This window comes from Tachyglossus aculeatus, chromosome 7, assembly GCF_015852505.1.
Source record: "Tachyglossus aculeatus isolate mTacAcu1 chromosome 7, mTacAcu1.pri, whole genome shotgun sequence".
Taxonomy (NCBI): domain Eukaryota; kingdom Metazoa; phylum Chordata; class Mammalia; order Monotremata; family Tachyglossidae; genus Tachyglossus; species Tachyglossus aculeatus.
This window is the reverse complement of record NC_052072.1, coordinates 34,581,098-34,607,446: the sequence shown is the minus strand read 5'-3', so window position 1 is coordinate 34,607,446 and position 26,349 is coordinate 34,581,098. Positions and strand designations below refer to the sequence as shown.

At 41.7% G+C, this 26,349-nt stretch overlaps 1 protein-coding gene across 1 annotated transcript in view; it reads left to right on the top strand.

The window, feature by feature from the left end:
• Positions 1 to 26,349, top strand: part of NYAP2 (neuronal tyrosine-phosphorylated phosphoinositide-3-kinase adaptor 2) — a 270,077-nt gene that overhangs the window by 207,801 nt on the left and 35,927 nt on the right. The window contains exon 7 of the mRNA XM_038749306.1: positions 11,460 to 11,563. Coding sequence (XP_038605234.1) covers positions 11,460 to 11,563 — 104 coding nt within the window. The remainder of the gene's footprint in view (positions 1 to 11,459; positions 11,564 to 26,349) is intronic.

Below are 26,349 nucleotides of genomic sequence, written 5' to 3'. Positions count from 1 at the left end.
GTCTACCTCCCCCTCTAGAATGTGAGCTCCTTATGGGCACAGAACAGATCTACCAGCTCTACTGTACTCTCTGAAATGCTTAGTTCAGTGTTCTGCACACCGTAAGCACTCAGTAAATACCATTACTTGATTTGTATATTGTTTAGTTCATTCAGTTGGAAGGAAAAAATCAGAACAGGACATCTTTAATCACTGGGAGCTCTTAGTATGAAATTTGTTTCCAATTTTTACAGCTACAAAATGAACAAATAGCTTATAAAGTCCTCAGGGTTTTGGAATGAGTAGGATTCTTGTTTCAACATTCAGAAGTCCTAAATGACATCCAACCAGCCCTGGAGATGTATGGCACCTTGATTAGAAACTTCTACTATGAATGACTTTGAACTTAGGAGAGTTCTATAGAACTTCAAGGTACGGTGTATTGAAAAACAAGATGAAAAAAGGCTAGTTATCCCTTGTGAGAATGACAGATTTTTTTTTACTTTGATGTTGGATGAAAGTGTTCTCTTTGGTTAAAAAAAAAGTACTAATCTCTTATTTGTCGTGTAGGTATCTGGGTTGGGAACATAGTCATTTTTCTTTTAAAGGAAGCAGCTCAGGAGCGTTGGCAGTAGAGGCCTTGGTTGGATATGCTTAGTGAGTTGTATCAGGTTGGAAATCTGATTGCTTTTATGACCTATCATTGAAAAGCAAGGAGAAAATAAGAAACAATAATAATAATTGTGATATATGATAAGCCTTTACTAGGTACCAAGTGCTGGGGTGGGTATAAGATAATCGGGATAGACACAGCCCTGATCCCACATGAGACTCACTGTCTAAGTAAGAAGACATTGAATCCCCATTTTACAGATGAGAAAACTCAGAAGTTAAGTGACTTGCCCAAGATCACACTATCAGGAATGTGGCAGAGCCACGATTAGAAAGAACCCAGTTGCACTGATTTCCAGGCCAGTGGTCTTTCCATTAGGTCTCGCTGCCGCGAATATGCATTAGTTTGTGAAGATAACAACATTTGGGGAAAATCTATTTTTCTTTCAGGCCATAGACTAAGAACGGTAGTGTGCACATCAGTGGTTCCATTAAATAATGGTAACGGCAAAGGTCAGGAGGAGGCAATCTGTAGAGGTAGCTGCAGCAATGTTGCAGAGGGGGGTGATGCCTGCCTATTACATCTTGGGGTGGAACAGTAGACAGGTGGATGAGTCATCCAGCCATAACCATCTTGACTTTTCTTCCTTTTCCCTATTTTCAGAGTGGGTTGGAATTTAGGAGTATCAAAGGGAAACATTAAATGCTACAATCATAACCATTAAGATAAATGCCAAGGATCCCCAAGTTAACCAGGTATATTCTTTCATTTATCTTACATCTCCTCTGTGTCCTTCATCCAGCCTCTTCAAAGAATCACAAAAGCCAACTCAAATCTAACTTCTAGGTTATCTATTGCCAGGACCTTTGAATTGAAGCTCAGAAGATAAGATGTATCTCTGGGCTGTTTGCCAGCAACTATACCATTTAGGAAAAAATGGAACTAGATGACTGCTTGTGCCAGGGGATTTTTTTTATCCTTTGGAGAGGAATTTTCAAGAGCAGAATTCCTGTTGAGACCCAAATTTACACAGAGGAAATCTCATACTCGTTAGTGATCCAACCTTGGAGAGAAAGGTCTGTGCAGGCACACGGCTTGATCACAACATTATACTGGTACTCTGGAATCAGCATGCTTAGTCTATTATAGACTGCATTTGTTATCCCTCAGATCAACTTCCTTCCCCTGCTTTTGGGTCTCATATCTTTGCCTCACCGTGCTGATTTGGGTAAGGGACATTTGTTCTTTGACAGGGATGCCAACTTTTCATTTAGTTCATGAAGACAAACTTGGGTTGAAACTCTCGTTGGGTCAAAGAAGTGGAGACACCTTCCCCCTCCATCTCCCCCCACCCCCCACCCACATATAACAAGGCTGGAGAGGTGAATATATAGGGATGTACAGGGATAATAATAAAACTAATGATAATAATGATAATTCATTTATTCAATTGTATTTATTGAGCACTTACTGTGTGCAGAGCACTGTACTAAGTGCTTGGGAAGTACAAGTTGGCAACGTATAGAGACGGTCCCTACCCAACAGTGGGCTCACAGTCTAGAAGGGGGAAACAGACAAAAAACAAAACAAAACATGTAGACAGGTGTCAAAATCAACAGAATAAATAGAATTAAAGCTATATGCACATCATTAACAAAATAAATAGAATAGTAAATATGTACAAGTAAAATAAATGGAATAATAAATCTGTACAAATATATATACAAGTGCTGAGGGGAGGGGAAGGAGGTAGGGCAGGGGGATGGGGAGGAGGAGAGGGTAAAAGGGGCTTAGTCTAGGAAGGCCTCTTGGAGGAGGTGAGCTCTCAGTAGGGCTCTCAGTAGGGCTTTGAAGGGAGAAAGAGAGCAAGCTTGGCGGATATGGGGAGGGAGGGCATTCTAGGCCAGGGGAAGGATGTGGGCCGGGGGTTGATGGCGGGCAGGCGAGAACGAGGTACAGTGAGGAGGTTAGTGGCAGAGGAGCGGCAGGTGCAGGCTGGGCTGTAGAAGGAAAGAAGGGAGGTAAGGTAGGAGGGGGCAAGGTGATGGACAGCCTTGAAGCCGAGAGTGAGGAGTTTTTGTTTGATTTGTAGGTTGACAGGCAGCCACTGGAGATTTTTGCGGAGAGGAGTAACATGCCCAGAGCGTTTCTGCACAAAGGTGATCGGGGCAGCAGAGTGAAGTATAGACTGAAGTGGGGAGAGACAGGAGGATGGGAGATCAGAGAGGAGGCCGATGCAATAATCCAGTCAGGATAGGATGAGAGATTGAACCAGCAAGGTAGCGGTTTGGATGGAGAGGAAAGGGCAGATCTTGGAGATGTTGTGGGGATGAGACCAGCAGGACAGATTGGATGTGAGGGTTGAACGAGAGAGTGGAGTTGAGGATGACACCAAGGTTGCGGGCTTGTGAGACGGGAAGGATGGTAGTGCCATCCAAATCTACATCTCTGCCCCTGCTCTCTCCCCATCCCTCCAGGCTCGCATCTCCTCCTGCCTTCAGGACATCTCCATCTGGATGTCTGCCTGCCACCTAAAACTCAACATGTCCAAGACTGAACTCCTTGTCTTCCCTCCCAAACCCTGCCCGCTCCCTGACTTTCCCATAACTGTTGACGGCACTACCATCCTTCCCGTCTCATAAGCCCGCAACCTTGGTGTCATCCTTGACTCCGCTCTCTCGTTCACCCCTCACATCCAAGCCGTCACCAAAACCTGCTGGTCTCAGCTCTGCAACATTGCCAAGATCCGCCCTTTCCTCTCCATCCAAACCGCTACCCTGCTTTTTCAAGCTCTCATTCTATCCCGTCTGGACTACTGTATCAGCCTCCTCTCCGATCTCCCATCCTCTTGTCTCTCCCCACTTCAATCCATACTTCACGCCACTGTCCGGATTGTCTTTGTCCAGGAACGCTCTGGGTATGTCACTCCTTTCCTCAAAAATCTCCAGTGGCTACCAATCAACCTATGCATCAGGTAGAAACTCCTCACCCTCGGCTTCAAGGCTATCTATCACCTCGCCCACTCCTACCTCACCTCCCTTCTCTTCTTCTCCAGCCCAGCCCGCACCCTCCGCTCCTCTGCCGCTAATCTCCTCACTGTGCCTCGTTCTTGCCTGTCCCGCAGTCGACCCCCGGCCCACGTGATCCCCCTGGCCTGGAATGCCCTCCCTCCACACATCCGCCAAGCTAGCTCTCTTCCTCCCTTCAAGGCCCTACTGAGAGCTCACCTCCTCCAGGAGGCCTTCCCAGACTGAGCCCCTTCCTTCCTCTCCCCCTCCTCCCCCTCTCCACCCCCTGCCTTACCTCCTTCCCTTCCCCACAGCACCTGTATATATGTTTGTACATATTTATTACTCTATTTATTTTACTTGTACATATCTATTCTATTTATTTTATTTTGTTAATATGTTTTGTTTTGTTCTCTGTGTCCCCCTTCTAGACTGTTGGGTAGGGACTGTCTCTATATGTTGCCAACTTGTACTTCCCAAGTGCTTAGTACAGTGCTCTGCACACAGTAAGCGCTCAATAAATACAATTGATTGATTGATTGATCTATAGTGACAGTAAAGTCAAGGAGAGGGCAGGGTTTGGGAGGGAAAATAAGGAGTTCAGTCTTGGACATATTGAGTTTTAGATGGTGTAATGAGAAGCGGCGTGGCTCAGTGGAAAGAGCATGGGCTTTGGAGTCAGAGGTCATGGGTTCAAATCCTGGCTCTGCCAATTGGCAGCTGTGTGACTTTGGGCAAGTCACTTAACTTCTCTGTGCCTCAGTTACCTCATCTGGAAAATGGGGATTAAGACTGTGAGCCCCCTGTGGGACAACCTGATCACCTTGTAGCCACTCCACCACTCCAGTGCTTAGAACAGTGCTTTGTACATAGTAAGTGCTTAATAAATGTCATTATTATTATTTTTATTATTATTATTTGAAAATGGAGGGTGTTCCAGGCCAGAGGTAGGATGTGGGTGAGATGTTGGTGGTGAGACAGATGAGACTGAGGTACAGTAAGTAGGTTGGCTTTAGAGGAATGAAGTGTGCAGGCCAGCTTGGAGTAGAAGAGCAGTGAGGTGAGGTAGGAGGGGACTAGGTGATTGAATGCTCTAAAGCCAATGGAGTTTCTGTTTGATGCGGAGACGGATAGGCAACTCCTGGAGGTTCTTAACAGGTGGGGAAACATGGACTGAACGTTTTTTTAGAAAAATGATCCTGGAAGCAGAGTGAAGTATGGACTGCAGTAGAGAGGCACAAGAAGCAGGGAGGTAGACAAGAAACCTGGTGCAATAGTCAAGGCAGGATAGAATAAGGGCTTGGATTAATTTGGTAGCAGTTTGAATGGAGAGAAAAGGGCTGATTTTAGCGATGCTGTGAAGGTTGAACCTACAGGATTTAGTAATAGATTGAATATATCAGTTGAATGAGAGACAGGAGTCAAGGAAAATGCCAAGGGTACAGCCTTGTGAGACAGGAACGATGGTGGTGCTGTCTACAGTGACGGTAAAGTCAAGAGGAGGTCAGAATTTGGGTGGGAAGATGAGGAGTTCTGTTTTAGGCATGTTAAGTTTGAGGTGATAGCAGATCACCACAAAGAGGTGATCACTGGAAAGAGCCCGGGCTTGGGAGTTAGAGGACGTGGGTTCTAATCCCAGCTTCGCCACTTGTCTGCAGTGTGACTTTGGGCAAGTCACTTAACTTCTCTGTGCCTCAGTTACCTCATCTATAAAATGGGAATTAAGACTGTGAGCCTCATGTGGGACAACCTGATTTCCTAGTATCCCCCCAGCGCTTAGCACAGTGCTTGGCACATAGTAAGCACTTAACAAATGCCATAATTATTATTATTATTATTACTATTATCATCATCCAAATAGAGATGTCTTGAAGGCTTGAAGAAATGCAAAACTGAAAAAGAGGGAGAGATATCAGGGCTAAGGATGTAGATTTGGAAATCATCCACATAGAGGTGGTAGTTGAAGTCATGCAAGTAAATGAGTTTCCCTAAGGAGTAGGTGTAGATGGAGAATAGACGGGGACCCAGAACTGAACCTTGAGGGACACTCACAGTTAGGGGGTGGAGGCAGAAGAGAATCCCACAAAAGGGACTGAGAGTGAGCAGCCAGAGAGATAGGAGAACCAGAAGAGGACAGTGTCAGTGAAGCCAAGATTGGATAATGTTTCCAGAAGGGGCTGGTCGACTGTGTCCAAGGTAGCTAAAAAGTTGAAGAGAGGGAGGATAATAATGACGGCATTTGTTAAGCGCTTACTAGGTGCCAAGCACTATTCTAAGTGCTGGATGGAGTAGGAGCCATTGGATTTGTCAAGAAGGAGATCATCTTTGACCAAATCCAGTGGCCTCTACACCATCCTCATCCTCCTCAACCTCTCAGCAACTTTGGACACCGTGGAGCGAAGGGGGCAGAAACCAGATTGGAGGGGGTCAAGGAGAGAACTGGAGGACAGGAACGTGAGACAGAAAGTGTAAACAACTTGCTCAAGGAGTTTGGAGAAGCATGGTGGGAGGGAGATGAGGCATTAACTGGAGGGAGCTGTGGGGTCAAGGGAGGTATTTTTTAGGATAAAGAAGACATGGGTGTGTTTGAAAGCATTGGGGAACAAGCCACTGGAGAACAAATAGTTGAAGATGGTGCTCAGGGAGGGAAGAAGTGAGGGGCCAAGTGTTTTGATAAGGTGTGAAAGGATAAAGGATAGGGTCTCTTGTCTGCCTTATCACTTGTCTGCTGTGTGAGCTTGGCACGATCACCTAACTTCTCTGTGCCTCAGTTACTTCATCTGTAAAATGGGGATTAAAACTGTGAGCCCCATGTGGGATAAGAACTCTCTCCAACCCAATTCGCTTGTATCCACCTTAATGCATAGTATAGTGCCTGGAACATAGTAAGTGCTTAACAAATACCAGAGTGTGTTGGTTTTCTGAAATACTCTGCTCCAGACGATGCTGGGACACTGTGCCCTACAGTGATAGAACTGCAAAGAGTTGTCTGGAACACCATAGGGTCTAGGTGCTCTCTATGGATGGGGTTCTTTCTGCCCTCTGGGAACACATTCCCCCAAGTCCAATCCTTAACTAGCTCCCAAACCTGAATGATTACATTAGAAATCAAAGGGTCTCCCGGAAATGAAATAAGAAACCAGGGAACATGCTGGTACTTGGAGAATGAGACATAACCCGAACTCTAAGATGTATCATGTGGGACCATGGGATACAGGAACAATTTCTCCCTGCTACAATGCAACAGTGATCAGCTACATTTGGGGATTTTTCTTTCTTAGGAACATCAATTCCCCATCTGTTCCAGGATACAGGGTAACAGAGTAAACGAATCAGATGTGATATGGTATGGCAAGAGACATTCACTTCATTAACTCAATGGGTAATGTCTCTAGCAATGCTACTGAGCAGAAACCTGCAGTGAATCCACATCATTTACCCGAGCTTCTTTGGAACAGTATTGCATTTTCTCCTTCAGTGTGTCTAAATGAGATTTCTCAGTACTGGGTGCCCTAGGAAAAATTGATTCATTGTTAAAATATCCCATTGGAAGATCCTAGTAGATATTACATGAGCAAGGGTAACAGCCTCCCTGGGGTATATAGGCATTTAAGGTACCAAGAAAATAACATATATTTAAATGTGACTCTAACAATTGATAACTGGGCATTCCACTCCTGGATGTATGAAGTTTTCAATCACCCATCCTAGAGGTGCTTCAGAAATTTCAGGAAAACACTCCTGGACTATATTGGGCCTGGCTCAAAGGAGAGAAGAATGGACAGTGCTTTATTGTGATAAGAAATCTCAAGATGATGGGACAATCCTGATTCCTAGACACCTGCACAACTGGTGGGAAACCTTTAGGTCCTGCCAGGGAAACAGATGCAGCTCTGAGGGTAGTGACAGCAATTTCTACCCAGAACACCCACCCAACAGAAGCAGCAGGTAAGTGGGATGGAGAAGAGAGACGGCTGATTATTCTGATATTCCCGCTCTACCATTACTACTGAGATCTATCATTCAACCATCAACCATCTCTCCAGGGTTTCTGCAGCTGCCCCACACAATGGTCAGCCATGCCAGAAACATTTAGGAAACAGACTGTAGAAGTGGCAGCAGGAGGAAATAGTGTTAGCCCTGATGACCATGACTGGAGCAGGGGAGAAGCAGTGTGGCCTAGTGGATAGAACGCTGTCCAGGGAGTCAGAAGGACCTGGGTTCTAATCCTGACTCTGCCTCTTGTCTGCTGTGTGATCCTGGGCAAATCACCTAACTTTTCTGGGCCTCATCAGTAAAATGGCCTCATCAGTTACCTCATCAGTAAAATGGGGATTAAGACTATATAAATATACATATATGTATAACCTGTCTTTATTTCCTTTTTCCTCTCTTTGACAGCCTTTCTCAATTTCTCAGTCTCTATTATTGAATCTGTCCACTGCATGGGTCTTTGCTTGCCTTTCTCGATTCTGTTTCTGTTCTCATCTTTTCTCTCCCCGCCCCCCCCCAACAACTTTATTATTAAACCATGGATCTAGTTCCTATGGAAATGCCATCCACATGGAAACCCCTGTACCTCTCTGAGCTTCAGGAAATATGGGCACTTTATTGATATCTGATTAGAAGCTAGAAGTACTAAGTCAAATGACGGTGGCCACTATTCCCTTACACCATGGGAAGAGAGGCTTCCCAGTTCAGTTCACAAACACCAGAATGGAACTGGTGAACCAACAACTTTGTCAAATTCCCATTCTGGCCTCCCTGTGATACAACTTGAGGAGTTTCTTCCTTGAAGATCCATTAACTTAGGCCACTAGAGGCCCTTTAAGTAAATGGTCTATCCAGGACTCTGAATGTTATTACTACTGCCCAAAAGAGTAATACCCTCCAACAACTAGCAGGGTGTTCCCTTCCCATCTGTCAAAATCTGTCCCATTTTGCCTATTTGTGTCTTGTTTTATAATTGTCTTTCTTTCATTAGCTTAATGGCTTAATTTGACGAGTCTAGGATTTCAAATGAACTTTTTGAAAACGGGCTTTCAGAAGGAAAAAAAAGCATTCAAAAAGTAATGCAAGATAATCCATATGCGAGGTAAATGGTAACTTGGTTGATGCACTGTTTTATATTGGGAGAATATTCAAGAATGTATCGTTTAAAACATAAAACCTTAAGGACTCAACTATATAATGTTCATTTATAAAACTACTGTTACATGCTCATTTGTGAAGATTCTTAAATTACAACCATAATTCTTCTAAATTTATACTCAGTTTCCTTAAAATGATTTCTGGTTTGTCCTCATTATGCAGTAAGCTTGAGTTTAGGATCATTTCAAGTCAGAATTTTAGAAGCTGATTACTATCTAGTCCAAAGATAAGCCACATGCAGGTGCCAAATATTTTTTGATGCTGATGATTTTCACAAACAGAAATAAACGGACATTAATTCATTCATTCAATCGTATTTATTGAGCACTTACTGTGTGCAGAGCACTGTACTAAGCGCTTGGGAAGTACAAGTCGGCAACATATAGAGATGGTCCCTACCTAACAACGGGCTCACAGTCTAGAGGAGCAAAGTACTGTAAGGAAAAGTTCATAAACGTTAAAGAAAGAAACTTGGTGTAGTTTGTAAGAGACATGAAAGGTCATAGAAATGCAATTTTCAGTTCTATAAGACAAGAAAAAAATCTGCACAATGTTCTCCTTTCACGGGTAGAAAAGGAAAAAGAGTCTGTAAGAAATTTTTATAGCAAGGTGATTTTTTTAAAGCTTTAGTCAACCTGTTTTATGAAAAATATCAACTGGTATCAGTTTGAAGAAGTAGCACTTGTGTTGGATTGTGGAGAGTCAAGCATGACTAAGAAAGGTAGAGGAGGGAAACTGCTATAGAAATCCCAAGATTCTGGATTTTCACAACAGCAGGATATGATACTATGCACCGTGATTTTAATAAGTGGCCCAAGGCATCACCTATATAGATGCAAATAGGCTGGACCAAATAACCTTTCAGGGTACTTCCGGCCTTGGGATCTATGAAAAGTTGGGGCAGCTAACAAAACTGGTTTTCATATTTCCTCTCCAAAAACGTTTTTAAGTTTGTATTTCAAATCCAGAAAATCAACTAGATCCACTAAGTTGTAAGTTCTTTGAAGACAGCAATCATGTTTATGAACTCTGCTGTACTCTTCCAAGCCCTTAATACAGTGCTCTGCACATAGTAAGTGCCCCAAATACCATTGATTGGTACATGGAGAAACCCAAAATAGAACCATCAAATCAAATTGAAGACACTATCTTCTATTTTCCCCAAGATTGTTCCTGACCTCCCAAATACTATAATTGTAGTGATTTATTGTAAAATATTTCATCCTACAAGTAATTTTCATGTGAAAATTTGAATGGAATAAACCTCTGAATTGAAAATGAAATGTAAATTAGTTCAATGAACACTGCAGGATAGTTATAACAATTGGCATGCTTTTCCTACCAGCAGAGGGACTGAAAAGTCACAAAATGGATGCTCAGACTGTAAAGATTTTCAAGCTGTGGCAATTTATAGCTTATAATCTGTTTTCTTTTTAATGTGTTGATTCAAGAATTTTATTCTAAAAGAAATGACTCATTCACAGGAATGAATCAAATGAGAAATTAACAAAAAAACTTAACAGACATCTTTTGAATAACTAAGAAAACTTCCCCAACTTTGGGAAAGGCAAAATGAAATGTTCTGATCAATGATACAACTCTTCACCTAAAGATTTTTTATTCTGAGCAGTAAATTCTTTTCAGAGATGCTGTCAATAGAGCCATCTGACAGTGATTACAGTTCTCATAGGAACTGTATTCATGATTCACAGGGATAGAGTAAATTAAAATAAAAGAGTTTGTTTCGATTACTTATGGTAAGAACATAACTCATGTTCTAACTTACAAAATGATCACAATTAGAAGAAATCATCTGGTACTAAAATTCTATGGTCACTTTGTTGTCTACCAACTCACTTTCCTACCCAAATTATTTCTTTCTTATTAACAATTTTTCCTCCTTTGCCCCACTCTTTTTCATTTCCAGTCTTTCTCAATCTCTCTATTTCTTAATCTCTCTTTATAATTACATAATTGTACACAGATAGGCATACAGTCAGGTGAATGTGTATTGGCGTGAGCTGGCAGGCGTGAGTATGGGAGCATTTGAAAACTGTATGTGTGTTTTTGCTTACTATGTGACAGGCACTATACAAAGCGCTGGGGGAGAATACAAGCAAAACAGGATGGACACAGTCCCTGTCCCTCATTGGGCTCACAGTCTTAACCCCATTTTACAGATGAAGTAACTGAGGCCTAGAAAAGTGAAGTGATTTGTCCAAGGCCACACAGTGTGTAAACATAGGTGCCTATGTGCAGTTTTTCCAGCCTGTTGGGTCAGATGTGTGTGAATTACTGTGAATTTGTTGGGTGGTGCATTTATTGGGAAAGTGAGGACACTTTGTTGGATGCTGCTGTTGGAGATTGTTTGGGTGCTGCTTCTATGGAGTTTATTTTGGATGGGGAAGAGGATAAAAATGAGGGCCTCACCACCACCTCAACTGTTATTGGAGGCAAAAAGAACATTGTCTGGGGAACCTAGGGGCAGAAGGGAAGCAGAGAGGGAGAGACGAGTTCTCAAGAAAGGTTGGGCTCTGACAACCATCTTTAACTAGAGTCCAAGAGCACCATCACAGTCCAACTGCATTCTACTAGTCATGTACTAGATCACTGCTGGGCGTTTCTTTCCTTAAAAATTACCATCTTCTGTTTCAAGAATCACGGTCTGTGCTGATTTTCTTTTGTCTCGAATTTTCTTTCCATTATAGAGCCGAAAGTCAGCTGTAGATTAGGTCGATCTGCATCCACGTCAGGTGTGCCTCCTGCTTCGGTTACTCCTCTCAGGCAAGCCAGCGACCTGCAACAGAGCCAGGTACCATCGTTAGCCAATCGTGAATGACTTCATGTGATGCAACATGCCAAATGCTTCTCACCATTCTGTCTGTCATTTGTTCCTGTGGACTCTTTTTGCATTTGTTTTCATCGTTTTATATGTGTGTGTTTGTGTGGCCGGGATGGGCTACTTGGATGTGTGTCCCGTCATTGGCAAGGAAATGCTATCTTCCGATTCTGGTGGAACTTTCTTTGCTTTATTCCCCAATCTTGTTTTGTCTCTAGTTTCCCTCATTCTGTAATCTAAATGTAGTAAATTGTATTCTGTGTACTGGCTGGGTATTTTTTATTCCTTTTTCATGTTTTGTGTACTTTTATACGGTCTCTAAAATTTATCAACATTTGATAAATTTCTCTATTTAGTTTTGGTGTAGATTTCTTTTAAATGTCTTGTCGGAAGCGCTTGCGCCGATGTTGTCAAAGAACTTGTACAAACCTTTTAACACTTATCCTGTTGTAATGAAATATTTGTGTCAATTCTGAACTTATTTTAGCTTGGCGCATGTTTGTAAAACACTGTGAGTTATCGTGGTCCTTATAAATGCTTATAGACCAAATTAATTTAATTGAATATGGCAGCCACTATCTCTTCTTACTAAGGCCATATGAGAATGAATCAGACTATCAAATAGTCTAGTGATATTTATTGACCATTGTAAAGTAATGACCAAATCTTAAAACTAGACTACTTTTCTCAATGATAACAGTGAAGTCAAATATGCATTGCTGTAAGTGTCCTTGGATGGTATATAAAACCTATATTATTTCCTGGAGAAAAGTGTCAAGAAATAAATCAATAGGCTAAGATGTGATTTAAATTTATATTGTATGATAAGTTTATGAACTGTTCTTTTGGTGCATGACTGTGTCACTGAGCTGTAATAGTTTTTCAGATCAATCACAATGATTAGAAATTGATAAAAAACAAATCTACCTAAATGTTGTATCTGTAATATCCATTTGCCCATTTATATTTGTGAGAATTTTTATGGTAAGTGTTGCTTTTATGCCCTTTTGACTACTAGGAGCAGGTACTTTTTCAGCTAAATGAATGTTAACCTTTGATAGTTCGCATTTCTAAAACTTTTCTGAAATGTCATCTGTAAAGTCACTCTCTGTGGTAAGTCTCCAGCACATTTCCAAGAGCTTCAGATGAAGGGCCCCGAGAAAAGAAAAACGAAAAAATCCATTTATTTCGGATTAGTCAGTTATGGAACAATGTCATAATAGTTGAAAAAACAGAATAGGCAGAGAAGTCATACCACCGTCTAGTTACTGCTACTATGTTTCTAGGAGTTTGGGATTGACACAAAGTTCACATCTATGTAGATGGTAAGCCAAGCACATGGCTGACTTTCTGACAGAATTGCTTTGACTATCATTTAAAATATTTAGTTACTTGATAAAACATAGTTCCCAAGCATTTTTGAGGTAAATACATTTTTAAAAAATTGTGGTGTTAAGTGCTTACTAAGCTTCAGATACTGTTCTAAGCTCTGGGGTAGATACAAACTAACTGGGTGAGACACTGTCCCTTTCCCACGTGGGGCACACCATCTAAGAAGGGAGAGCAAGTATTGAATCCCAATTTTACAGATGAGGAAATTGAGGCACAGAGAAGTTAAGTGACTTCCCCAGTGTCACACAGATGGCAAGGAAAAGCAGAGATGGGATTAGAACCCAGGTCCTCTGACTGCCAGGCTGGTTCTCTTTCCTATAGACCATGCTGCTTCTCCAACTCACTGTGGTAGAATGAAAGAAAAGAAACACTTTTTCATTTTGAGGACATTTGTTAAGCACTTACTATGGGCCAGTCACAGTACTAAGCACTGGGGTAGATACAAGATCATCAGGCTGAACACTGTCCTTATTCCTCATGGGGTTCACAGTCTTAATCACCAATTTATGGATGAGGTAACTGAGGCACAGAAAAGTTAAGTGACTTGCCCAAGGCCACACAGCAGGCAAATGGCGGATCGAGGATTAGAACCCAGGTCTTTCTGATGCCCAGGCCCATGCTCTACCCATTAGACCACACTGCTTCTCAACTTTTAAAAGTTGCCATCCTGTTGGAAATGTAATTCATCGTAAGATCAAAGTGTAGGGTTTTGATTCATAATAACAATAATAATAATAATGACACTTATTAAGCACTTACTATGTGCAAAGCACTGTTCTCAGTGCTGGGGAGGTTACAAGGTGATCAGGTTATCCCACGGGGGGCTCACAGTCTTCATCCTCATTTTACAGATGAGGGAACTGAGGCCCAGAGAAGTGAAATGACTTGCCCCAAGTCACACAGCTGACAAGTGGCAGAGCCGGGATTTGAACCCATGACCTTTGACTCCAAAGCCTGGGCTCTTTCCACTGAGCCATGCTGCTGCTCCGATTCATGAAATATGATTCCTGAAATATGATCAAAGGGTTTTGGTTCATGAAATACGTCCTGAGTGATCAAACCTTGGTTGCAGAGTCACTGGGGGCTAGCCCCTCTGGAGAATGAATCAATCAGTAGATTGTACTTCCCGAGCACTTACTATTTACAGAGTACTGTATTAAGCACTTGGGAGAGTGCTATATAACACAAATTCCCTGCCCACATTTTAGAGCAGCATGACCTAGTGGGATAGAGCATTGGCGTGGGAGTCAGAAGGTCATGGGTTCTAATCCTAGCTCTGCCACTTATCCACTGTGTGACCTTGGGCAAGTCACCTCATTTCTCTGAGCCCGTTACCTCATCTGTAAAATGGGATTTGAGACTCTGAGCTTCACATGGGACAGGGACTATTCCAACCCAATTTGCTTCTATCCACCCCAGCGCTTAGTAAAGGGCATGGCACATAGTAAGTACTTTACACAAATGCCAATATTATTATTATCACTTATTATTATTATTCAGAGTATTTGAGGTAAGCAACTGCAATGTGGCAGTCACGTGTTACCTGCACAAGAGATACAGGTGGCTCCTGTGTAAATCCAACCCTCACAACAACTACTACCTCCTGTGTCTCTTATAACTCTGCACAGCATGCAAGGGGCGGGAAGAAGTGTGATGAGATGAAGAAAGAGAAGGATGTGAAGTCATTCTATCTGCATACCAAAGCAATTAGGCATCTGAAGGGTTGCTTCCTGCCGCAGCTGGGAAAACCCCAAACTCCTTCCTGTCAAAGATGGTTGTGCATCATGTGGGTCCCCACTGTTATCTTGCAGTGCAAGAATGAACTGGCTATGATCTGATCCTTTGGGTCTTCCACTGTGGGTCTGAAGAATGAGAGAGATCAGTGGTATTCCCTCTGGGACTTGGGATGTCAGGGATATCAGAGCTTCCCACATGGGAAGATGGTTTATGTGGCAGGATCTGTCCCTCGTCTATCTTGTGTCGATTTGAAATCTGTTATCCTCCCTTGAGTACTCCCAGACACTGAGGAGACCTAGCAAGGAAAGTAGTGACTTGAAACCTTTCATTCGATTGTATTTATTGGGCACTTACTGTGTGCAGAGCACTGTACTAAGAGCTTGGAAGAGTACGATATAGTAATAAACAGACACATTCCCTACCCACAATGAACTTATGGTCTAGAAACCTTGACATTAGTGTGATATCATACTTTCAGAATCAACTGTGGTAGAGCCAGGAGCCGCCCAGAACCATGCAGGTTCCACCCACATGCTGGAGGAAAAACCTTGGCCTCCTTTGAACTTAAGACTTTGTAGTCCTTATGGTGGACTATTTAAAAATGTATTATGACAGAAAGTCTATTGGCATAGTAATCCAAGTTACAAAATCCTATGGGACTATGACACTGATAACTATTGAGGAAATTTCCTGAAGAACCCATTTTGAATTACCCCAGTTTCCTTAAAGGACACTCTTACACCAAAAGAATGCAAAATGACTATCACCCCCATCTGACATAGGCTGTTAATCTTAGTAGTTAGTCTCTTTTCAGTTCACCTGGTGTCATTTGCTGCTTGTAATCTCACGTCATGCTTGGAATTTCCCAAAAACCCATAAAATCTCTTTTGAAGTGGATATTTTCATTTATCTAGTTCCTACTCCCCTATTTCCTGCCCATTTCCTAGCCCCTTCTGAGAAACTTAAATTTCAGAGTATTTGTGATAATAAACTGCAATGTGGCAGTCATGTGCTATCTGTAAACGGGATAGTCTGTCACATGTGGTGGTCCTATGGGTCTAAAACTCCCAGAAACCCATAAGATGCGTGCATACACTAACAGCCACGCCCCAGGACGTGAGTTCTGGACCATTTTCTGCTATTCTGGCTTTCATCTGAACTGATTTATGAAGCTGTGATCCAATGCTATAAGATCAGGCATTGTCTTCATATCATTTAGGACTCCAGCCACAGTACAAATGGGGAACTGGAAGAAAGTCAATTTTGTTTCTTAGCCAGACATGAAAAAATAGACAAGGCAGAAGGCAAGGACATGAAGCTGGCATTTCTGTGGAATTATACCATTCATAAAAATCCTTCTGCAGGCTCGTGTTGTGGCATTTGTTATTATGCATATGTTTGGAAACTAGACTTAATTTCTGCACCAGCAGTTAGAAGGCTATTTTTTTCCCTCAGTCATGACAGGGAAGGAATTTGGAAATCATGCATGAAACTCAGATTTCTAGTTTTATTTTCTGCTAAGCAGTAAAACTAAAAACTCAGGGGAATAGGAAAATATTTGCACCTAGAATAGCTTTTAAGAGTGAATCACTCTAGCCAGTGCTGACATGGGACCCACCTATCCAACAACAAACCCTTGGAGAAATTATCATTTTTTCGTCTGCAATAAGGCAGGAAATAATGAAACCCCATCCACAGTTCATTTGGGAATAGAATAGAAGTTAGTTTCTTATCTACACATAGGGCATCCTTGGAAAACTATTTAAGGGAAAGGTACTGTTTGAGTTTGAGTCGGTGTATTCATTGGCAAAGAGGAGTGATTTTCAGTTGACTTTTTGATTACAGTCATATCCAGAATCATGAAAGGACCTAATCCAATCCACCAAACCCATTCACCTATATAAAGTTGGCCATAATATCATAAGAAGACACCATTGACAGTGCAGTTCACCCCTCAGTAGTGTGTGGTTGAAAAGTCCAATGTAGGACCCACATTCCCTGTAACATAGGGCACACAAAATGTTGTTTTGCTTCGTGTGTACAAAGCAAAACCGTTTTCTCTTTTGACACTGTTTTCTCTTTGACTCCTTGTCTTTCTGTAAGACATTTTTGCTCCAACAGAGTCATTCTCAGCTTTTAGCTGGGATGCAGACTTGTCAGAACCTTTGTTTTACTTTATCCCTAAAGTATTTCCTCTGCCCTCTTTGCTTTGACTTTCCCAGGTTTCATTCAGCAGTTTTTTGGGTATCCAGAGGTGGTTCATCAATCAATCAATTAATCAATCGTATTTATTGAGCACTTACTGTGTACAGAGCACTGTACTAAGCACTTGGGAAGTACAAGTTGGCAACATATAGAGACAGTCCCTACCCAACAGTGGGCTCACAGTCTAAAAGGGGGAGACAGAGAACAAAACCAAACATACTAACAAAATAAAATAAATAGAATAGATATGTACAAGTAAAATAAATAAATAAATAAATAAAGTAATAAATATGTACAAACATATATACATATATACATTCTCCTCTTATGTCCCACCCGTCCTATCTGTGTTAAGGTGAGCAGAGCTTAAGTGATAGGCAAGTGACAATATCCCAGACCAGGCAGTATCCACCTCAACCATCTACCAGAGTCATGGTCTACCCTTCCCCCGATAATTTGCAAAGACAAATATATAAAATCTCCAGATCATACATTCCAGAATCACCTTCTTACAGAGGGAGGTTTTTCAAACACAGAATTAAATCCTACTAGTGTTTTAAAGTTCTTTTCCATCCTTCAGCTGAAGCAAAGAACAATGCTGCCACTGATATTTATAGATTATTCACACAGTCCGCTTTGAATTCCCTTTTCTAAGGTCAATAACTAAATTGTTTCAGTGGTTTCTCATAGTGTCTACTTCTTGAATCTTTAATCATTCTGGCTGCTCTCTGATGACCTTAAAATTCCCCTTAACAAGAACATAAGGTCTGAAACTGAACAGAGGCCTACATTCAACACTCATATTTTGACATCCTATGATTAGTCTCATTGTCTTTTGAAATGAAAATATGATAGGTAATAGATTGCCATGGTAACAGATTTGAAAATGAGAGTGTTTTTGAGCAGCATGGGGATGCCAATCACTGGCCTAAGAACTGGGGTGAATACAAAAAAATTAGATGGTCAGAGTTCCTGTACAACCCTCTAAGATGGAAGGAGAACTGGTGTTTTATCCCCATTTTTCAGGTGAGGAAACTGAGGTACAGAGATGGTAAATGACTTGCCCAAGATCACACAATAGGCAAGTGGCAAAGCCTGGGATAGAACCAGATCTTCTGACTCTCAAGTCCTGTGCTTTTTCCACTAAGGCATGTTCATTCATTCAATTGTATTTATTGAGCACTTACTGTGTGCAGAGCACTGTATTAAGCGTTTGCTGTACTAAGTGGTTGATATCAAAGACTGCATGTGGTGCCTATGCAGTAGCTCTGATTCCTAGAGGAGCTAGTAATGAAGGAACAGGACAGGAATTGGGAATTGGGAAGTTGGAAAGGGTAGAGAGAGGGAAATCTCTCATTCAGTCAATTATATTTATTGAGCACTTACTGTGTGCACAGCACAGTATTAAGTGCTTGGGAGAGGACAATATAACAGAGTTGATAGACATATGCCCTGCCCACAGTGAGCTTGCAATCTAGAGAATGAGCTTTCACCATAGGGGTTGAATGTACAGGGTAGGGATGGAAAATAGATGTGTTTATGTGTGTGTATACATATGCAGCCATATCCATACTTATACATATATGTATAAGTGTTCAATTCAAAGACACATTATTGACAGTGACATCTAAAATATTTTGTGAGAAGCTGAAAGGCCTAATGCAAAACTGACAATCCAATTTCATTCTCATTTTACAGATGTGGAAACTGAGGCACAGAGAATTTAAATTACATGACCAAGGTCATGCAGCAGGCAAGAGGCAGAGTCAAGATTAGAACCCAGGCCTCCTTACTGCCAGGCTTGTCATTTTTTCCGTCAGTTCATGGTTATGTAAAAACCCTTGCTGATGGATTTTCTTTTTTTTTAATCAAAGGTATTTATTGAGTGTTTACTCTGTTCTGAGCACTGTACAGTGCAATAGAGTTGATAGACATGATCCCTGCCCCAACGGAGCTTACCATCTAGTGGAAGTTACAATCTGCTCTTTACAGAACTTGTTCTGTGGGCAACTATTTTAGAATGACAATCTTGAAGGCTGTGCTCATAGACTGCAATCCTTCCAGTGACATTATGTGAAGTTATTTTGTTGGTTGCTGTTCTCTTCTATTATTAAATACAATCCTTCATTCAACCTATTGTTCTGCCCATCCATCTTATGTATGCCCAATATCAGCCACCATCAGTAATTGCTTGGGCATCCTGATAGCATTCATTCACCTCCCGTGTTCCATTGAAGAAGCTATATTGTGATCAATATTGTCCCGCTTCTGGAGAGCCAATTGCCATTTCAGGACATCATTGCTGGAGATCTAGTATTGCATTTTATGATCTGTGAGCTTCAGAGGTTAAACTATTGGAACTGGTGAAATTCATGAACCCAGAGTGCCTTCTGCATTATTTCTAGATCTCACAATCGTATAGAAGGTTGGCCATGACCAATGTGGAGATGTTAACTTGGTATGAAAATTGATTCCACAATCTAATTGGGGTTTTTACTATGCATCAAGCACTGTACTGTTTGGGTAGGTTCAGTGTAACCAAATAGGACACAGTTCCTGTCGTAAATGGGGCTCAAAATCTAAGGTGGTAGAGCAGGCATTTAATTCTAACTTTACAGGTGAGAAAACTGAGGCACAGAGAATTGAAATTACATGACCAAGGTCATGCAGCAGGCAAGTGGCAAAACTAGGATTAGAACCCAGGCCTCCTGACTGCCAGGCTTGTCCTTTTTTCATTAGACAATACTGCTTCTCTGTTAATCTGCCAGTCTTCTAATGGACATGCTAGGCAGCATGGCTCAATGGAAAGAGCCCGGGCTTTGGAGTCAGAGGTCATGGGTTCAAACCCCAGCTCCGCCAATTGTCAGCTGTGTGTCTTTGGGCAAGTTACATAACTTCTCTGTGCCTCAGTTCCCTCATCTGTAAAATGGGCATGAAAACTGTGAGCCCCCCGTGGGACAACCTGATCATCCTGTAATCTCCTGAGCACTTAGAACAGTGCTTTGCACATAGTAAGCACTTAATAAATGCCATTATTATTATTATTATGTCTTATTTATGACTGCCAGTCTAGAGTGTTTTAGAGTCTCTGTGAAGCATTTCAGAATCATCTGCGTGTCTTGTTGAATGTGTGCCTCTAGAGTATAATCATCAGCAGAAGCAGTTTCTGGATGAATGTCTCAAAGACATTTGATGATTCAGATGCCTTGTTGAGTTGAAAGGTTTTTAGTGGCTCTGAAGTGAATTTGACACCAGCTTCTAGGATCCTTATAAAGCCCTCAGACATTACTGGGTATAGGGGCTAGGGAGGGAGGCATCTTTCTCTAATAGTTCTTCAGATATGAATTGCCCAACTATGCAATAGTGGAGCAGCTTTGGAATTTTGGAGAGTTTCTCAGGTGAGCTAACTGTCTTAGTTGCTCCAAGACCACAGGTCTGCTAAAGAAAGGTTCATTATAAAATGTTTTTATTGTTCTTAGTTTATCTACTTTTCTACTTTTCTTTCCATTTTTAATCCCACCTCACAATTCTCAAAATTATATGAGTTTCAAAGCGCATATCAGTTTGGTATGGAATATTCATCCAGTTTCTAGGTGGAAAATAGTGTGACAGTGGAAAGTGCCCAGGCCTGGACCTGGGTTCTAATCCTGGCTCCATCAGGTACCTGCCGTGTGACCTTGGTCAAGGTGCTTAAATTCCCTGTCCTTAAGTTCCCTCATCGGCAAAATGGGAATTTAATATCTGTTTTCCTGCCTACTCAGAATGTGAGCCTCATATGGGACCTGAATATGTTGTATGTAACCGAGTGGTTACTACAGTGCTTGGTACATGGTAAGCACTTAACAAATACTGCAATTATTATTGGTTTCCATAAGAACCCACTGCACACTCTATAATGTTTTATGAACAGAGGGAGGATAAAAAGTATCTACTCTGGGAAATTCTCACATCATTTCTTCTCCAAGGATACAATCACCTGCTCTATCTCTGACAACCAACTCCTATAAGTGTAATCTACATGAGACAAGGACTTTTGGAGGGATAGTGAAACCCAATATCACTACCAAAAAAAAATCCACCCAAATCATCCACATATCCTGATAATAGGATACACCTTCCCCACATCTGCTCTTCCAGAACTCAAATCCACTATTTGTCTCTTGATTGCTAAACAGTCAGCAGGATCCTTGTATCTAAAGGTAGTGTTTTCTCTAATTATACAAAGGCCTCAAAAATATTCCTTAGCATCTTTTCATGTGCACTGCGTGAAAGGTACATCCGAGAACGTGTATGTAAAGCACACATACACACATTAGGATAATGGCTTTAGTGTTGCTCCCTGCATTTTTCCCCTCTTCCATCACTGAGATACAATTACACATCCTATAGTGCTGGAAGGGTAAGAGGAGAAAGCATTGTATTGTCTCTTATATTCTACATATGAATGGTTTCATCAGTTGATAGTATGTATTGAGCACTGTGATGTGTGTGATGCACTGTACTAAGTGCTTTGGTATATATGATCCCTCAATCAGTGGTATTTATTGAGTGCTTACTGTGTCGAACGCAGTACTAAGTGCTTGGGAGAGTACAATACACTACAACAGAGTTGGTAAATACAATCCCTGTCCACAGGGAATTTACAGGATACAGGGGGAAACAGACATTTAAATACATTAGAGATCAGGGAAATATTAGAGTATAAGAATATTTACATTATGTACTATGGGACTGGGGTAAGTATCAAAGTGTTGAGCAGGAACACACTCAAGTTTGTAGCTGATGCAGAGGGGAAGGCAGATAGGGGTAAGTTATTAGTCCTCGAAAACCAAGTGGGGGAGACAAACAGTGAAATAAATTACAGTTCAGAGGAAGTCGCAGAGTAAAAGAAAGGTACCTAAGTACTACGGGAAATTTGACTACCCAGGTTTTAAGGTTATGCAGAACTTCTGAAGTGGCATTAGAGGATGAGAAGATAAGGTTAATCAGGGAATGCCTCCTGGAGATGTGATTGCAAGAGGCTTCTGAAAATGAGGAGAGCAGACATTTGTCAGGACTGAAAAGGGTAGGAGTTCTTAAACACGAGGTAGGATGACAGGAAAGGTGAGGATGAGGTACAGTGAGAAGGTTTGCTTGGTAAAACAAAGTGGGCTATTTAGGGTGTACTGGGAGAAGGGCAATGATTAAATAGAGGGGAGAGAACTGATTAGGTGCTTTGAAGACAATGTTAAGGAGTTTCTGGTGTATGTGGAGTGGAATGGCCAACCACTGGAGCTTGCTAAGGAATGGCGAGATACACACAGAACGATGTTTAGGAGAAATGATTTGAGGAGCAGAGTGAAGTATGGATGGGAGAGGAGAAAGTCTGGAAGTGAGGAGGAGGATGCAGTAATCAAGTCAGGATATGACAAGGACTTGGACCAACATAGTGGCTCTTCAGATGAAAGAGAAATAGATTCTGGAAATGCTGTGGATGAAAAATTGTCAGTATTTGGCAACTGAATATGGGGGTTATTATTCTCTATGGCTCCTATCTGCTTCTTGGTCTCTCAAGGGGATCTTTGAATCCCACTGAGAGTGGAGAGGAGATCCAGGTTAGCTGCCCTAAACCTAATAAAGTCCACAAAAGTATTGGCATTGTCTATACTCTGTCCAGCCCACTGCTCGCCTTGATATTTTCCTTCAAAATGCTAGATGCTCTTGATGGCAAGCCCAGCTTAATGCTATAGCAAATTGTCTCTACTTTGGGAGTCCCAGGGAGAGCTCATATCCCTCCTAGACAGGAGTCTGTATAGGAGCCCTACATAAAAAATACCATTGAAAAAAATGTAATTGACATTCCTGTCTCCTCCTATAAAGGAGATAGGACAAGCCTCAGAAATATTACAGTAATACTAACAATCACATTTACCATTTTCTCATATGTTCTGAGAGGTTGGTGGAACCTGGGAAATATTATACACATTCTTTGCTTAAATAAGAATTCCACCAGCTAATATCACAATTGATATTTTTGCAATCGAACTTAATCATCATAATAATAATGATAATGTTGATATTGTTAAGTGCTTAATCAGATGTTAGAGGTGTGAAAATGATTGGTTTAGACCTCTAAAACCCAGCAAAAGAAGTTAACAAAATGTCAATATGGCACACCTGGAGAAAAAGAAATGATGGTATGATAAATTGCCTCACATAGGCCTACATTGAGCTCTGATTTAATGCTGTATTTAAGGAAGAAAAAAGATCTGGTGTTATCTTGATTTAGTTGCCATACATAGTGATTTATATAGCTTGATATAGGGGTTATTCTGTTTCCATTTTTCATGTGAAGAGTGTAGGTGTCAGGAGCTTAGATTACTTTCTCCAGTAAATCCAAGCCTTGAAGTGGGAATTGTCATATGGAATTTGTGCAATATTGTTACATTCAATAACATAGGAAGTTATAAAGAAGTAACATCGATTTTGTTATACCCATGAAAGGACTAGTTTGGTCATGAAAATTGATTGGGCTGGCCTAGTAAGGAGCAGATTTGAGAGGACGGAGTATGTCTCCGCTCCATCCTCTCCCTCTGTGCCCTTAGAATAGAGGGAAGATTCTACCAAAGTAGAATCTAGGTCAAGCTAAACTTCCACTGCCCTGCCCCACCTCACTCTGAACCAGTTTGTGCCCACAGAGCCAACACAGGAGACCTGCTTTCTGCCCTCTTTCTCCTTGATTTATAATCGTTAAGTTTAAGCACTCCACACTGGCATCCCCAGCCATGATTTATTTAAATGTTATTTGTTTTGATTTATTTAGTTATTTTAATTTTCACTTAATAATAAGAAGAAAAGTAGTAGCATTTATTCACTTGCTATTTGCCAAAACACTGCACTAAGTGCAGGGATAGTAGTAGTAGTAGTAGTATTTATTAAGCATTTACTCTATGCAGAGCTCTATGCTTAAGCCCTGGGAAATAACACACTGGTTGGAATTAGACATGGTCCCTGGCCCTCAGGAGGCTTACAGTCTGAAAGATTGCAGATACAGAGAAGTTGTCTGCTGTGTGACCCTGGACAAGTCACTTAACTTCTTTGTCCCTCATTTACCTCAGTTACCCTGTAAAATGGGGATGAAGACTGTGAGCCCCATGTGGGTCAGGGACTCGGTCCAATCTGACTAGCTTGTATTTACCCCAGCATTTAGTATAGTGCCTGGCACATAGTAAGCACTTCACAAATAACAAAAAAAAAAATAAAAATCAGGTCAGGGACAGTCCCTATCCCACATAGGGCTCACACTGTAAGAGGCAGAACAGGGATTGAATTCCCATTTTTCAGATGAGGAAACTGAAGCACAGAGAAGTTGTGACATCCTAGATCATGCAACAGGAAAGCATTGGAGCATGGATTAGAACCCAGGCCCTCTAACTGCCAGGTTTGTGCTCTTTCCACTAGGCCATGCTGCTTCACATGCATCGATTTGATTATATTCATCCTTTTTTTTTCTGGGTGACAGGCTTTCAGGATCCATATTTTCGGTAATAATCCTCTGAGGATAAGATAATGAGCCTTTTCCCCTTTCCCACCCACTCTCATGCTACGTGATAGGTCTGGCAAAGCCATGCGCAAAAGGGCAAAGCCTAGCTGCCACTCCTCAGGAAGGAGAATCCCTAAAGAAAATGTCACACACTGTGTCTTAGAAGTTGGTTCAGTTCCTGCCAGTGCATCTCCAGTCTAGAGAACCCCAGGAATCTGGGGTTCCAGAGGAATGACCAGATCTCTGGGCCTGCCTAGAAATGGTCCAGGCCTTGGGTCAGTTTTGGAATAGACACACTCAGCTTTTAGACTGGGAGCCCTCTCAGGGATAGGGATCATAATAATGATAATATTAATGATAGTAATTGTTAAGCGCTTACTATGTGTCAAACACTATTGTAAGCTCTGGGGAAGATACAAACTAATCAGGTTGTCCCTGTCTCACGTGGAATGCACAGTCTTAATCTCCATTTTACAGATGAGATATATTAGGCACAGAAAACGTAAGTGACTTGTTCAAGGTCACACAGCAGAGAAGGGTAGGGACTGTCTCTATATGTTGCCAACTTGTACTTCCCAAGTGCTTAGTACAGTGCTCTGCACACAGTAAGCGCTCAAGAAATACGATTGACTGACTGACTGACTGACTGGTGGAGCCGGGATTAGAACCCAGGTCCTTCTGAATCCCAGGCCCCTGATCTATCCACTAAGTCATGCTGCTTTCTAACAGCCACCTGTGAATTCTTTCTCAGTGCTTAGTACAGTGCTCTGCACACAGTAACTGTTTATATAAATGTTATTACTACTTCTCTTGGAGCCCCTAAGGAGTAGAGCTCCTCCAGGTGGATGTCACCTTGCCCAAAGTCTGGTCCACTAAGATTAGATTTTAACCACACCACTCTTGGAGAAGGACAATGAGGTGACACTCACCTAGCTGTTTTTACAGGTGCCTTCTCGATGGCAGCCACTGTGACTGAAACAGTTCCAGTTACTTAGAGGGTCAGGCCGGTTCCTGGACTGGCTCACCAGGCACAGGTTTGGGAGTCAGAAGGACCTGGCTTCTAATCCTGGTTTCAGCAGTTGTCTGCTACGTGACCATGGGCAAGTCCCATCATTTCCCTATTTCTCAGTTACCTCATCTGTAAAATGGGGATTTAGAGCGTGAGCCCCATGTGGGACAGGGAATCTGTCTAACCTGATTAACTTTTATCTGCCCCTCGCTTAGAACAGTGCTTGGCATGTAATAAGCGCTTAACAAGTACCATAATTATTATTATGGGATTTGCACTTGAATCACACCCTTTATTTACCCCTCCCTTAGCCCCACAGCACTTGTGTACATAGCTGGAATTTATTTATATTAATGTCTGTCTCTCCCTCTAGACTGTAAGCTCACTGTGGTCAGGGAATATGTCTACCAACTCCATAATATTGTATCCTCCCAAATGCTTAATACAGTCTCTGCAAGCAGTAAGTGCTTAATAAATGTGATTGATTTACTGACCATGGTGGTAATAGTTTCACCAGGCCACTAGAGCTTGTTCTGTCTCTTAAAAGTGAGAACTCATGGAGATCCCTGGGTGATGCAGTCACATATTTCCCTCTCTTATCCTCAAAGCAGTCAGCGCACAGGCTGCTAATCATTATTTCTTTGGTAGGTCGCAGCCAAAGGTGCAGATACGTTTCCTGAGAAGAAGCCTGAAATATAGGACTAAATGGGCTTAATGGAACTTATGCAATGGGGGTCAAAAAAGGGTTTGGCTCGGTCTGAACTCTATGGGGTTCAGTTTGAACCAGATTGGATTGGAGCATCTCTGAAGAATCCGCTCTCAGAGAAAATAAGACACTGAACCCTGAATTCTTCCCAGACTCATGACTCCATTAAAGAACAGGTTGGCTTAATC